At 43.6% G+C, this 16528-nt stretch overlaps 1 protein-coding gene across 1 annotated transcript in view; it reads right to left on the reverse strand.

The window, feature by feature from the left end:
- The window catches only part of aopep (aminopeptidase O (putative)), a 56570-nt gene that overhangs the window by 22794 nt on the left and 17248 nt on the right, over positions 1 to 16528 (reverse strand). Inside the window, exons 7-13 of the mRNA XM_068760988.1 lie at positions 16156 to 16262; positions 11811 to 11913; positions 11503 to 11610; positions 10934 to 10977; positions 8562 to 8622; positions 4923 to 4985; positions 3713 to 3799 (exon numbers count right to left, since the gene is read on the reverse strand). Coding sequence (XP_068617089.1) covers positions 3713 to 3799; positions 4923 to 4985; positions 8562 to 8622; positions 10934 to 10977; positions 11503 to 11610; positions 11811 to 11913; positions 16156 to 16262 — 573 coding nt within the window. The remainder of the gene's footprint in view (positions 1 to 3712; positions 3800 to 4922; positions 4986 to 8561; positions 8623 to 10933; positions 10978 to 11502; positions 11611 to 11810; positions 11914 to 16155; positions 16263 to 16528) is intronic.

A 16528-nucleotide genomic window follows, 5' to 3' on the forward strand; every position in this document is an offset into this window, starting at 1 on the left:
ATCCAATCACCGGTGGACAGCTCGACATCCGGCAGATCAAACAATATAATTAGACTCCACAAGTATTTTGAAGTGGCAACTTGATCTAAATGCATTAGCTTTATATCCAAATAACCTTATCCCTCAATGAGAGAAATGGATTCAAGGTTTAAAGTTTGTCACTGGCAGTCTTTTAACTTAGTTTAAAAAGGTGAAACTGGTTGAAGCAGCAGCAAAAATGTCGGAGGCTCAAACCGTTTCAGACTCCAGTAGCAGACTGGACAAGGAAACCACCTATTCTACAGCATTTAATGATCCATTCAGTATAAGGCACAAATTATGTGGAGTTTTCCAACAGGTCTTTTTACAAACATTTTTCGGTTCCTCCTGACTGAAGAACTCCCACAGTTATACCGCTCCTAAGACGGTCCGGGGATCGTGCAGTTACTAGATAAATCAGATGAAAGGGAATGTGTTCCTAAACACTTGCAGCTTAACTTGACAGGTAAGGAAGCCCAAACATGTCATTTGCATCACAGTGAACCAAATGGAAGTCAGCCAACGTGTAATCCATTTTGCCTGTCATTGTGGCTTAGCAGAGGACGCCAGTCTAGTACAGTAGGTGGTCCATCATTGAGGCCTAGGATGCATTTGTGTGCACCGTGGGCAGAGCGCTCTTATCTCACCATGTGTACAGTGTGCATTCACAATTGTACTTTCAGATGCCCGCTTTTAAAGTTTATAATCAGATACAATCGTTTTAGCCAGTAGTATTCATATCAAATGTAGAATTTATTAGGTGTGGTTCAAACAATCAAAATTACAGAAGATATAATCATATTTTGGGTTCTTCATAAATAGGATCTCAATATTAACCATAGATTCAGAACAAGTTGCGTAGAAAAAAAAACAGCTGTAGGAATGTCAAGAATTCATGATTACACCATTTCCCGGATTTGTTTACGCAGGGAAAAACTATGTAAACACTTTTTTATCAAACTTGATCACATCTGCACTCAAGGCGCTAGAATTTCTTAAACTGGATCATGTGCTGCATTTGGCTTTTGGCTTTTAAACCAGATATGGAGGTCGTTTACCCCGTGAGCAGAAATAACTTCGCATCACGCGGTAAAAGAAGAAGAAAAAAACTTTATCAAATTGCATGTGAAGGAATAATGCTATTTTGCGACCGTTGCATCTGTCAGCCATTAAACGCATTCTGCAGACCAGATGATCCGTGAACGCTGAGCGTACTATAAGTGATGGTAAAGTTGGATTTTGAGGTTTCAGGAACAGGCTAGGCATTTTAACAGTTAATCAATTTAAGACCGGACTGGGATCAATCACAAGTCCGGGTTTCTTTCACTCAGCATGTTGTTCCCAGGAAATTCAGACAAGGTCTCCTGCCATTCCCAGCTCCTTTAGCCTACAGGGTTTCCTGTCCTGATCAGCAGGGGCAGACAGGCCCTCTTATTACATCGACCACAGATGAAAATAAGAGCAAAATGAGGCCCATTACCATGTGGCTGTGACTAATATCCCTCTACAGGCCTCTCCACACACACTGGACACACACACACACACACACACACACAAACACTTAAGTTATATATGAGCTCCAAAACAGTCAAACGTACCACTAAAATGCACGAGAATTAATAACGTAACAGAGACAGAGACGGGGGAAGTTGGTAAAACAGATTGGGCTTTATTAAATGGACCAGATCCCGGGCAGCTCTGGGGGGGGGTCTGGCTCTAATCGAGGGCATCTCTACGTTTGTGAGCGTGTCTATTTCCTAATCATCCATGAGGTCATTAGCGTTAAATGTGCCCCCGGATCAGGCTAATTCCTGACTGTTTAAACTCCAGGCTTCTTTATGCTCTCACTCATCATTCTGTCTTCCACACTTCTTATTGAATATCCACTGTTCATTTCCTCGGATCCCTACCACAGATTCATTACTTATTTCTAACCCACCACTGGTTGAGCTGCCTTTTTCATCCTCAGCTCCAAAGCTCCTGTTTTACCAATTTTTGAAGCGTGTTTTCCTCCACTCACGTCTTTCCCCTTATATCATCCTGTCTCCATTAGAACATGAATTGATCTCAAAGATAACCATGGGGGATGCACACTGCAGCTAAGCTAAGCTCCATGGGTAACTTCATCTCTGGTACTCAAACCGGTCTACCTTCCCGTATCCCGTCTTCTCTCCATTTTCATCGTTCAGTTATCCCGAGTGATTTACAACTTGGCAACAGGCTGGCAGAAACAAGGAGGAGAAAGAGAGGAGCGGGAGGTGAAAAAAGGAGGGGCTGAGTAGATATTGGTCTGTTTGAAGTACATGAAGGAATAATCTAAAATACACCTGGACCATCCATGGGGTGCTCTGTACACAGGAACAAAGGGAGAAAAGAGAGATGTAGAGGAGGAGAGAGGAGAGCACTGGGCCACGAAGGGAGAGAGGGCAGAAAGGTGGATGAAAAGGGGGGAGGGGTCACTTTGTGTTTCCTTTCAGGATGGCTTTTATGGTGTAACTTCAAACACTAACCTCCCACACCCCGCCCCTAATTCCCCCTTCTCTCCCGCTCCATCCACTCGTGGCAGCCTCCTCTTTCTCACTATTGTATATGGCCAAGTGGACAGTAATTGGCTATTCTTTCAGCACCCCCCCCCCCCCGCACCCCCAACACAGGAAGAGGCCCTTGTTGCTGCCCCATAAAAGTAAGTGCAGTTGTGTCTACGTATGTGCCCCGTAAATACGCCAGACGGTCGGTATCAGGTGGTTGAAGGGGGCTGTTCTCCGGGTGCCCCCGAATACCACCACAAGACGTGGAGGTAATCTAATCCAGAAAATCTCGTTCCAACAGCTCTCTAGCTTCTAGCGTTTCTGAAACAGTCTCTGGATTTTGACTCAAACACAAACACTTTTGCCTATGCATGAAACGTGCACATCTGTTGAAAGCTGTGGTACGAGGTGTTGAGAGGAAATTAAAAGCCGTAAAACGTAGGTGGATATATACGATATTCTTGGCACTGAATGAGTGGGGTTTTCTTTTCTTCCGTTATTTTATTCAAAAGGCACTTGGGGGCACTTACCAAACTAATTCACGCCAAGAAACGTACCAAGCAAAAGGACCAGAGGCTCCGTCAGTGTTTCCAACAGTGATGTATAAAACGTGCTCTCGTCTAACTAATGACTTCTGCCGCTCTGTGGCTTATAGATCAGTGTGCATTCATTAATGATGCGGGCATGTGTGCAATTATGTGTGTCAATTACTAGGTGGAGTGGGATTAGCTGTCCCTGGAGAGAACTAATTATCACTACACACAAAGGTAAAGCAATCTTTTTTGGACACGTCTCGTGGAATTTCGTTTGGTGTTTAGCTCGCGCAAAGTGGCAGGAGATAGACAAACGGATGCAGCAAAGGTTGGTCCCCACCCCATCCAGACAAACGCCGACACCATCCCACACACGCGGGCCGTGACCAAACACAGACCACTGAGCAACAGTTGTGATGTATACAAGTGCTTAAAAGGTTAAATACGTAGACGATGGCGTAGCGCAAACACTGCAGGGTAGTTTGTCCTCGTAGACAAAACACAAACAGAACAAGAGATACTGTTGGTGTCAGACAAACGATGCGTAATATCCAGACAGGTAGGATCATAGATGTTTCCACGAGAGCGCTGTAGGTAGAAGCAGAGCAGGTAGAGCTCCAAAGTGTCTCCTACCTCTTTGTAGTTCACCTTGGGCTCTTTCCTCTTCCTTTTCCTGCCCTTCCCCTGACGGCTCCGGCTGAAGAGAATCCATTTTGCAACCTGCAAAAGAAATGACGAGGAGAGGATGAAGAGGATCAGGCGGCGGTAGCGACAGAAAGCAAATTGACATGTTTTGAGAGAGGGATGACGAGGGAAAGCCGAGAGAAAGAGGACAGGAGATGGGCAATCGCAAGGGGCGTAACAATGACGGCAGGAGAGAGAAGACGGGAAGTGGTGCGAGAGAAGGAGAGTGGTCAAATGAAATAGTGCAGAGTAAATGTAAACAGGCTGAAGTGAAAAGGTGCACAAGAATGTATCTATACACACAATCTGCGAGCCAAAACTAATAGCCCACAAACCTTAACAGAGGGTTTAGTATACCCACAAATAAAATCAGCGTGATTCCTTCTCTTCCTCAGACATGCACACATTAAATCCAACACATTCCACTGCTGAGACACACGAGTAACAGTGAAACTATGCCGCTGTGACCGAGCCTGGAGCGAAGCTGCGCCTTACACCATAGATCTCCATTTAGCACCCAGTCCCTATCAAGGCTCCATCTCGTCCTCTGCACTTCACTATATCCCAGAATAAATACACTGTCATAGTTCAGTTCAAAGTGTTGAAGAAAAACACTTCAACATTGCGATAAGTTTTCCAAGATGCAAAGTCTTCTTGACGTTTAATGGCATTTGTGGCAAGTCTCACATATATTCTACCCGGGTCTGATCGGATCGCGTTTAAACATTCAGGAAAATGGGAAATACAGGTAAAGCAGTTAAGAATAAAGCGAGCGATGCGGGAAATGTGATCGGAAGCACAGAATGATACGCAACAGATGTAGAGCGCTGTGTGTCGCTCCTCACTCCGGAACAGACAGGGAGAGACAGAAGTGTGGAGCAAATGAGTAAAATAGAGGCAGATGGAGTCAAAGAGTGGCAGAGATAAGAGATGGAATCCAACACTGAAACGGAGTGTGTAATGAAAAGAGTGTAGGGGGGGGACAGAGAAGCAGCAGCAAAACAGTGGCTGAATAACTGAAGGAAAAGGGAATGATGGGAGGCAGATCACATCAAGCAGTCTATGGTGCAATATCTCAAATGTGAGAGCTGCCCCCGAGCGCGTCTGCCGCTCCCCGAAGAGGAGAATAGACTCCAGAGAGGAGAGAAGGAGCGCTTACCTCTGCTTTGACTTCTCCCGCAAGCCTCGCCTGTGACCAGACGGCGCTGCTTTCATACAACCACTAAATGACAGAGGGAAGGGAGAGCAGTGAGCCGGGGACAAGTGATCGGGACAGAGTGGAATGCTTTGCAGAGGCAGAGAGAAGGAGCTAGGGAGCGAGGGAGAGAGAGAGGAAAGCAGGAAGGGGAGGGAGAGAAGAGAGAGGAGGTGGGAGTGCAATCACTTGTTCCTCTGGCGGAAACTCACAAATTGACTCCGGAGGATGAGAGAAAAGAAGGAGTGGAGAAGAGAGCAGGAGGAAGGGGGGGGGGGGGGGGGGGTACCTCAATAACTAGCATTGTGTACAGAGTCACCTCAGCCCTATGTACAGCTACTACTACACAACAAAAAACACATGCAGACATAGTGTTGTGCACGCACACACACACCTACGCACCGACTAGGCACAGACACGCAGCACTTAGTCTCTAACCCGATTAAAGCTTTCAGCAAAGCTGATGCTTCACTGATAAATCACTTATCAGAGCCATGATGGAAAGGTTGCGTGCATCCGAGCGAGATGCGTTTCCGTGCGTGTGTCACGGAGCAAAAGAAAGGAGTGAATGGATGGTGCATGATAGGCGTGTCACACAAACTACACACATGTCCCCAGACATGCATGATCCAGTTACTCGCTCCTGAAGTTCAACAGTAGAGCTGCTCCACCCAGGCGTTGTACAGGTAGCGTAGCAGAAATAGCCTGCGTGTGTGGAAGGCAGGGATGGAACGAGAGACGGGGTAGTTTGGGTTGGGCTGGGTAGAACACAGCGAGTGTTGAAGCAGGAAATTGGAATTGTGTAACAGGATACCAGACCGTTTTTACGCCGCCTTGATCCCCACTACCAATAGCAAGGCTTTTGTCTACCTCGAAGCCCCCCCCCCCCATACTGCTGCACCCCTGTCTCTCATGAATCAATATCAGATTGTGTTGAAGGTAAGAAGCTACACCTCTCACTCGGGAAAAAAAACAAAGGCGAGGCAAATGATGCTCATCGCTCATTTGGTTTTTCTAGTGTTTTTCTGCTTGATGTTTTCCACGCAATCAAGGAAACCATGCAAAACAATAACAAAGCCATGCCCAAGAGGGAGTGTGTGTGTGTGTGTGTTTTGACACCTTACTTTGATGAGTTCAGACTTGTTTTATTTCAAGAAAAGCGTTTTTTGTCATTGAATAGATTTGCTGAATCATTTAACACTGTCCTTGATAAAGTTTAAACTAACATATCATATCAAGCAAGTCAAAATGTATAAATAACTAAGACTGGACAAAAACAGGACAAATCCTTTTCAGCTGTAGAAAAAAAAAGAATGAATACATCAGTATAAGACACATCTATGTACCTGGCAATGAAACTTGGAAAATGAAAGTAATTTTAAAAAGGAGAAAGTTCCAGAATTTGCATATTTTCCTTGACATATCATTTAGCAGCTCAGACTTATTACCATTAGAAAAAAAACATGTCACTTCCGTGTAGGAGAAAAGTAAATGTTACTCTGTTTAAATACTGACTAACTCGCTGTAACAAAAAAGTAAACAGACAAAATAAAGACAAATATAGCTCAAAATGTTAATTAAATATCAGACTGATGGCGCGAGTGAAGAGGAAGCGTCTTTGTGCTTACTCATCTACCCTCAGGTCTAAATTTGGCCAGCAGCGGCCATCTCATTCCAGATATCGTACTCCAAGATTGGTGAATGACATCACGCTGTAATCGTTTATTATTAGGCCAAACCATTTCCTGCCTTTCTCTATTACAAGCGCATTTTCAAGCATTGGCTCTGAGGCAGAGACGTGAGCGAGAGGCATGGAGAGACTTAAAAATGTGTTTTCGTCCGTTGTACATAATACAAGAACGCGTACGTGTGGAAGGATTTAATCGATCTGGCTGATCTTATTAGCCAGTAACTGGCACATCAGTCAGAAGAAGAAAAAAAAAAAAAGCATTCTGGCCAGCGTCCAATCAGGTGTGAGACAACAGCTATCCATCCACACTGTCCTTCCCACCACCCAGAGGCCTCTGAAAGGCTCCGGTTACATCATCACTTTATCTAGAAGGTGAAGGGAACCAGACACACACACATGCATACACAGAGGCAATTAAGATCAGTTGCCATGGATATAGGACCATTGAAGAAGCTAATGTCGACTGGTTGTGTGACGTGTGTAGCCTAATGTGTGGATCGGATCCTTTTTGATTGGAGAACAGCGTCGCTCACTTTGCCAACATACAGCAACACTGTGGCAGCAGATGCAAAGGTGCCATTATGGGCTGCCACACGGGATCTTCAATCCTCCTTCCTCACACCAATCACCTGCATGTCCTCCCTCACTGAATCCAGCAGCCTCCTCAGCGGTCTTCCTGGCAACACTATAATAACATACTGCACTGATCTCTGTTTTACGAAGAGCCAGCCACAGTTGTTAAGCAGACAGTGAAGCATAGAGTCAAGATGGAAACCTACTTGAAAAACTAAGTTGAAAAATAATTGCATCTGGATTTAGTTGGGGAAAGCCTCGTTGTCTCGCATCAGTATGCATGTTTAAAGCTAAAGGGTTCAAGGTTTATGTTTCTCTCGTACTAATATTTATTTCTGCTACTAAAATGAGATTGAATTTCCACGATTGCAGCTTTTCACTACAGACAGATGGGCTATGCCATTCTTGTCATCTGAGATGAAAGGCTTTGAGCCGTCCCAAAAAACAAAAGGAGAGGGGTAGTATGTGGCGCAGCTATAGATGTTCACACCACTTGAGGCAAACAATGATTTGTGGTATCAGGATTTTTCTAAATATAAATAACGTGAACTAATATTGTACGACACTGCTGAATTTAAACAGGATCTTAATAAAACCTATAACCTAAAGACCTCATTGATTAATTACCGAGTATAGCAACAGGAGGGCGACTGTGGTCGGTTCTTGACACGAGTTTCAAACACAGCTGCATAAAACCGGGTTGCTGAAAGCAGCAAATGTAAATAAATGTGGATCCATGTTTCCTTTTCAGCGCTGAAGAAGATGATGAGGGAAGATAAGAGATGAATCAACGGCGGCTACAGCATATGGGACCGTTCTGGATATCGTTAAGTACAGAAGAAGAAAAAGGCATGCCGTAATTGACGACGAGACGTATCCGCTTCCACAACTAGAAGTCAGACCTCTAAGGAAACAAAGACGTTGAAATGATCACCCCCATTTGCATGAGTCGCGGAGGATCACAAGAAGCGTTCGTTTGGGCTGTACTTTCACCGTCAGTACCAAAGTCGTCTGTTATCCCTCATTACTGCATGTTAATTTGTCACTATAGGATACAGGCGCAGAGAAAATGTCTCTGAACTCAGTAGAGAAAGAAAGCAAGGATCGATTAATGCTGCAAAATCAATGAAATAATGGTTGTGTTACTGTGTAGCATTAGTTTTCTGCGCACGCTTAATATTAATTGTTAGTTTAGTTTCTCCAAATTGATTTTAGAGTTAAAGACTTTATTCAACTATAAAATGGTATTTAACCTCTTATGAGGCTTCATTAAATATGTTATAGTGACTTTGTGAAACTATTTTTCTTTTTACAAATAAAGAGAGCGGGACTCTTCCTACCTTTGGAATTCCCGGTTGATCGAGCCAGTCAGCATAAATAGTATCGAGGGTGAGGCCTTTTCTGAAACACAATGGCACAAGCGTTAGTATTATTACTATTATTATAGCACTGACAGTTATTGCCCAAGACAGCATAAGAAAACATGGCTCTGGGAAACACCTTTGTGTGTGTGTGTGTGTGTAGCAAAGGGAAGACTCAAGTGGATTGCACATGAAAGCGGTTATATACGCGATACACAGAAAGCAGGTGGTGACAGAACTGACTTACAGAGACAAATGTGCAAGAAAATATTTCATAAGCAGTCCACAGCATGTATGCAAACTGTGAAGTATACAAAGTACACAGCAAGTCTAGGATTAACTACATGGCATACCACAGAATCATCAATCCTGCCTGCCGGAGGCCTAAAGGAAAATTCCACACTTGGCTCGTCTGAAGCTATTACTGTATATCCATCTGTGCTATTCAGCCCATTAAAGGAGTTATTTCTTAATGGAACCCAGTGATTTACATTTTGTATACTCATTTCCTCTTAAGCTCCTCCAACTGAAGCTCAATTAATGCTTGCCCACATTTACGAAAAGCGTGTTTAATTAAAGGAATGAATGAGAATGTGCCCATAATCTCAAATGAGCACATTCCTGTGCCCTTTGCATAATGTATAAACATCGCTTTTATATAAATTAAATCTTTTAAAAAGACCACTGGACTCTAAAGAAGAATAGATCTATTTCTGTAATTAAAGATATAACTTTGGATTAACATGTATAACGTGTTTCTTTTTCTCGCTTTCCATGACAGACTTCAGCAACAATTTTCTGTCATCAGTGCATCTTTCAGTCAAACTGTCCTCTGAACCAATGTCAATGCCGTACGGTGAAGACTTGTGTTACCCAACAGGGCTCACCGTTCATTGTGAGTGAAATGTGAATATCAAATTCAATGGAAACCCAATCAATGCATGTCGAGATATTGATGGATCGACAAGCTGCAGAGACAGACGGAGCCTGATGGGGGCCGTAATGGATTATAGAAGCTGTGCTCCTTGCTTCGAGTCACGACCAAAGTAGAGTCCCACTGCATCATTTCCGGTTGAACATTCACTGGAAATGGCGGCAGATGGAAAATGAAATTCAAGCTGTTGAAAATCAGGACTGTACTCCGCATTATACTCCCTAATACCTCATTAAATACCAGCTGGGGTATTAAAAACATCATAAACAACAATGTTCCACTGGGTTGATTCAATGAAATTGATTTAATTTGAGTGATATTCACATTTGTTAGATCAGGAGAAGGAGCCTCAAAACCAGTTGGTTCTTATTACCACAAATCAATCAGTGCATTGATTTCTAAAAATGTGTGCTAATACATTTTAGTTCAAAATCCAGTGTTAACCAGTTAGTGGGAGACAACGACACACAAAAGTATTCGTGACCCTCAAAAGCGAGCCTTTATTCTCATCCTAAAGTTTATTATATTGGCACAGAAAATCCGTAATATATGAATATCAGAAACGTTCACTAAAATGTAGGCCGAACTGAAGAAAAATGTTCTAATATTTAGCGCTGAAGTCCATTACTATGCTCGCCACAAAATCTAATTAAACCAATCTATTGTTTTGTTGCCGGTTTCACACCAAACACGTCCCTCCACAAATCGATCCGGATTCTTGAAAGATCAAAAAATGCACTAAAAATATTTTACAGTGACGAGCGACAGCATTTTCTTTTCCTTTTAGAAGGCTGTTAACTGAAAGAGGCATCAGATCCAAATATTGACTGTCCCCAAACTCCCTCCGTTTAATTCAATCAATCGCTGCTAGTCCAGCAGCACACTTCACATGACAGAAAAGACAGAAGGCAGACAAAACGGTGCTTAAAACCCGAGGAGTGAAAGAGTGCTCAAGGCTGGGAGAAACTCAGCGGAGGATAGGCAAGCGGCGAGAAAGAGGCGGGGGGACAGCCAGGAGAAGAGGTTAATGAGGCAATCAGGAGAAATAGAGAACTGAATGATTTAGCGAGTGCACAGAGGAGATGAGAAAATTAGAGAGGAGGGGAGCGGGAGGAGCAGTTATCCTTTTACACTTCAATTAATAAGAGAGGGGGATGAGACTGCTCTCCGAACAGGACTGGTGTTGTGAGCTTTGGTTCATGTTTCCCCAGCAGGATGGAATTAGTCAAAGAACAGATGTCAAATCCACACAAGTACAGTATATCTAGTACGAACAAATAATATAAAGCCAAGTTCAAATCGAAGATTGAGACAAGACTGTCTAGAAGTCATTTTAATGTGTCTTCATTTCCCCCCCATTCTTAATGTTATACTATATAATATTATTAAATAGTAATATTAATCGCAACGTACGTACCTCTCCATGTCAGGAAAGGTGATCAGCACCATTCGCAGGAAATCCTGTTCAAAAATAATGACAAAAGACCGACAGCAATGGAGGCGTTTAGAAAGGAGCAGGAGCAAGGAGAAAAGGAGGAGAAAGAAATATCCAAGTTAGGTTAAAGCGTGTTTATTCTACATCCATTATTTAGGAGGGAAGAATCAGCCTGTCACCGACAAAAGAGGAGCCAGGTGCAACACATCACACACACACATCACACACACACACACACACACACACACACACACACACACAGGTGTGATCACTCAGCTTCATGGCCCAGTAGAATAAACAGTAGTGAACTGATGTATGGTCATCAGGATGAAATGCCGCTGGTGCATTTTCACACATCGCGACATGGTGGCAACCCGGCTTACAGCAGCGTAAAATTCATTTATAGACGGAAAATTACCTCAGCGACAGAGCCCATCAAAGAGGTCAGATCTGAGGTCAGATTTAATTAAAGGCCTCTCAAATAGAGGGTAGTCAACAATGAGAAGCAGTAAAAAAGAAATATATTAAATTGTCATATGCCACAGCCTCACCTGAGATAAAATGAGTTGCCCGTGGTATTTCTTCACAAACGCTCTAAACAAGTTGATGAATTCTTGCTCTCCCACATGACTGGCCAAGAACCTGAGGAGGAAGTAACCCTGGATGAAAGACAAGAGAAATAAAGAGAGAAGAGATCGTGATCCATCACAGAAACATTACAGCAGCATCTATAGTCATTACAGGAGCATTTACCATAACAAAGAGCCGCCTTTCAAAAGGACGTTTATGTTATAGGATTTATAACCGTTTCCGAGTTTTCCTTTGCCTTTCCTTCCCGTGTCCCCCACATTCATCTCACCTTGAGGTAGTGAACCTGCATGAAGGCTTTGTCGGGGTTGAGGGCATGTTTAACTGTCGAGGAGCCGGACTCACTGACCTGACCTGTGGTATCCATGTTAGGTCTGGACAAAGACAAAGAGAGCGAAGACACAAACAAAACAAAAAAAAACACACAGAAAGATAAGACAAGTGAGGAACAGCATATACACAGAGGAAGACGAACTGTATCCACAATGAAGAGGAAGGTGGCACAAGTAGGAAGGCTAAAACAGAGTGGAACAGCGTTCGGGAACCCAGGCAGGTTTTATTTAGACACACTCTGACATTTCAGTTGCAGAAAAACTACAATTTCTCTAAAGCAACAATATACTGTCAGCAACATTAAATCATTCGACTCAGCTGGTCCTCTCAGCGGTGAACGCATTACGGAGCTCGCCCAAGGCAGGCTAGAAATCAAGCTGTAGATTTATAATGTGCTGTTAATATGAACTCCCACTTTCCTGCTTATGAATCCCCGAGCAAACGCACAACACTTCCACATAAAAGCACCCCGATCGGCAAGCACAAAAGAGGCATCCCTTCAACCACCATGAACACACAGACACACATAAATCCAATAAAAGCCAAGCGAACAGGCCAATGACGTGGGATGCTGTGCAATGATAGTTTCAGTTAGCCGGTATTGATCAGACTGAGCAGATTAACTCAGTGTGCCAATAGGAAGGCCTTGAAGAATCACCCTCCTGCCAAGTCGATACGCTAGGCGCCTGACCCACCAATCAATACGCCCTTCATCACTAGCTTTTTTTTACCACAGGACTGCTTCATGACGGGCCAGACAGACAAACGCATGCACAACACATACGAACAAGGACGGTGAGAAGAAGAGCCTGGACAAGGGGATATGGAGTCGACTTAGCACGAGATGAGGACGATGAGTGGGAGGGATGGAGAGCAGGAGACAGACGGGAAGTTCTGGTTTGCTCAGTGGAACGAGACAGGGAGCTACAAGGGTCCTCCATTAGAAGGGCTTTCTTCATGCAAATAAGAATGTGTTCCTCCTTGAAGGCATTTGAGCATGTAAAATAAATGGTATTCATGAGAAGGAAAAAAAAAAGGGGGAAATGTATTAAAAGCTGATTTAATATTAAGAGACAATCAGTGGAAGTTAACTGTAACGTACTAAGCAGCTGCAGCTAAAGGCGCAGTGCTTTTACACTGTAAAATAGCCGTTTGTCATACTTACTGATTTACTTTCTCTCTGTCTATCGTGTCGACAGCATTTCCCTTTTCTTATTTATCATGGAGCTATTTTTTACTTGCCCTCTGTCCAGTCCCCTGCCTGTAGTGCCCATGTCTGTCTGGTACTGCTGATAAGATGAAATAGACTCTTTAAGACAGCAGGGCGTGCGGTAAACCCTGGAAAGTGTGTGTGTGTTTATGCGCGCGTGCACGAAAAAGAGGGACGACGGCAAGAGACAGAAACGATGACAGGACTTGCATTTCAGAAGAGAAAGTGTGTCGGTTTCACGCGTCAGAGGTACCGGTGAAAAAGTTGCTCCATCACTGCCGTGTCAGACAAAGGAACTCCGCCCTGCCCGCTGTCCAGACCAGGAACGTATGGACGTGTAAATCCCCATCTTCAGCAGCCCCTCTTTGTCAGAGATGATTTACAGCAGCTTTACGAGGAATTGCTGCTCGCTGCCTTGGAGAATCACACAATAGCTCAATGTATTGCAGAATAAATGGCATCCTTATCTGACTTGTAGGCCGTGTGTGCGTGTGTGCGTGTGTGCGTGTGTGCGTGTGTGCGTGTGTGCGTGTGTGCGTGTGTGCGTAGCCATGCATACACCTGGGTCTCTGTGAGATTGAGACAGAGAGAAAAAGCGGGAGGAAGTGATGAGCTATTACTGACAGAACCTAAATCTGAAACGTACACACACACACACTGGGGTTATAGCTCCACGAGTCATATCCTGACAAATTACACTGGGTTGACTGTGGAAACCGGATAAGGTAGAGCAGCCCAGTGAATCAGCAGGGAGAATGGCGTGTGGCCCAGACTGCCCTAAATAGAACTCATCTGAAATGGACTGATAAACACAGGCCACTGGGGCCCCTTCTGGATCAAGGGGCGTCGATCGTGACCCACTGAAGTTGGAAAACTCATTCTGGCTTTTAGCCTTTGGGTGTATATTCTGTGTTTGCGTCGCTCTCTGTGCACCACGTCATGCTTACTGCCCCTTCACCTGGTTCTCTCTCTCTCTCACATTAACACACTCTAGCAATCAGCTAGTGTTTATTCACGTTATCCACACAGTGGAACGAGCTATGCAGCCAGTGAGACCTTGAAACGCACCCCCGAGTTCCCCTATTACAATGTTTATTAGATATTGTAGTATGACATAAGTCTGCACATCACTATCACACGCAGAATAATCAAACCGAGATTACCAACGGGGCGAAAGAACATTGTTTCAGCATTAACTGGGAAGGGGGTCAAAATCATCGGCCGGAGAGAGATCAAGGACGGGATATGCTCCGACAGAGGACCTCCTTGAACTGAGATCGAGTTGCAGTCTCCCCTCGGACAGCCTAATGAGATGTGGTTAAAGGCACCTGAAAGTTGAGCCGTCTTGTCACACATTCTGTTCCCAAGGTCAAGACCGATTAAGGTGCATGAGCGCCACAATCTGACAAAAATACATATTGTTGGCTCAATTTTTCAGAAACTTAAGTTTGGATTAAACTCTGTTAAGGCTTCATTTTATGGATCTAACAATTACTACATCTGACCCGATAATAACTCTAATGTACGCAGCCGTGTAATCTTTGAATGTGTGCACGCTGCTCGTTTACATTTTTCAGGTATTAGTTTTATGTTGCTGATTTGACCCCATTAGATGTAGAGAAACTGGATCCTGCTCCTTTTTATCACCTGTGCATTTGTCCCATACAGGCTGGTAGGCACCTTTAGTCACCTACATATTCTACCATGTTTAAGCCTACGAACACTCTGAAAATTCCAATTATAAAACACTCATTATATTTTAAGTATGTACATTCTAATAATTAATTCCGAACACAGCCAGCCATGAAGCACTGAAACACTTCAAACCCGTGAGGACAACGCTGACAACACTTTCACCATTTTAAATACTGAAACTTTCCATGAACACAACTTTTACTGAGGAGAGTCAGAGCGTAATTCAAATTTAAATACTATCAACTTATGGAGCATTTCAATTGCGTTATAAAAATACATTAAGTGAAGTAACATTGTGAAGATAATTCCATGAAGTCAATAATATTGATTTGCTGTCACGCTCGACATCGTCGCTTACTAGTGTCAACAACACATTACTCCACAAGTGGCATCGCCAACGTGATCCAATACTGAAGAGCAGTGCTCGCAGCCATTAGCTTTCCGGCCCTTAAACAGTTAACGCCAGTCTGTAGGGTTTACACCTTTAATGCCCTGATGACACGGTGCTTCCACCATAGATAAAACAAACAGGGCGTGGGTCCCACATTGTCAGGATCAGACAAAGACTCAGGATGTTTGCGCGCCTGTTCGCTCCGCTTGTGTGCAGGACTTATCAAAGGCATGGCAGGACAGTTACACCTGGATGTACTTGCCACACCTGTACCGCTGGAATGAAAGCTCACGTGCGCGTCTGCACGTGCAGACATTTCAAAAGTGTCTGCACATGCAGACATACTTTAATACCAATATACTACGGTATTGCTGATGGCTGACATTTTAATAATGTCAATTGCAGTTACTGTACACAGAGACATTACCTTTCAGCACCAGCTTTATTAAACAGCTATTAGCCAACCCTGCATAGATTGTGAGTTTTATAAGAATTGATCAAATAACCCTGAATTTGTGGCATTAAGAAATGACTTTCTCAAACCAATATGAGATACGGTGTGCTATTTGCATAAATTGCATGACAGTCACTGCAGCACTAATGCATTTACTTTGAATGAAAATGTTCCTAATGCATATTTCAACAGGAAATATTCTAAACAAATGATCTGTAGAAACTGGCTAGGATAAAAGCTGAAGCTGCTGTAACATGCAAGTCACAAAAGAACTGCACGTTTTAAACACGGTGGGTATAAAAGAGCATATTGAGCGCTGATACCAGAGCATCATAATAAAGCAGAAAGACTGTACATACTACTGTAGGGCATTTGGAGTAGTTTCATGCCTGTGTATAGCACTTGAATTTGCTCTAAACTTGCTTATTAAAGGTGCTTTTTCTGGATTCACAAAGACCTCCATGGTAGCAAAGATGGTAAGACAATTAAATCAGGCACATGTGACTAAAAAACAAACAAACAAACAAACACACCTAAGAATTTGAAGTGCCTCCTCCGAGTTCTTCAACTCATCAGAGAGTCGTCTCCATCGCAGCAGCGCTTTCAGCTCAGACTGGTCTGCTGTCCCTTGTGAGGAGAGCTTGGGGGAGATATATGGAGAACAAAAAAACGCATGAAGGAAATGGTTAAGACAGAGCGAAGTCGACAGAGCAGTAAAACATTAAATACGGTGACTTTCATCGGCGAAGGCGTGCGAGCGCTGCCGACTATAACTGTCACTGCGTCTATTGATTTTGGCAGTAAACGCCGAGCTCGTATCTTAAAAGGTGACATGAATGAACAAGGCAGACACAAGAAAAACATGAGCATAACTCCAGATGCTGTGGGAAAGCAAGAGGATGGATT

The sequence above is a fragment of the Brachionichthys hirsutus genome, chromosome 4 (assembly GCF_040956055.1).
Source record: "Brachionichthys hirsutus isolate HB-005 chromosome 4, CSIRO-AGI_Bhir_v1, whole genome shotgun sequence".
Taxonomy (NCBI): Eukaryota; Metazoa; Chordata; class Actinopteri; order Lophiiformes; family Brachionichthyidae; genus Brachionichthys; species Brachionichthys hirsutus.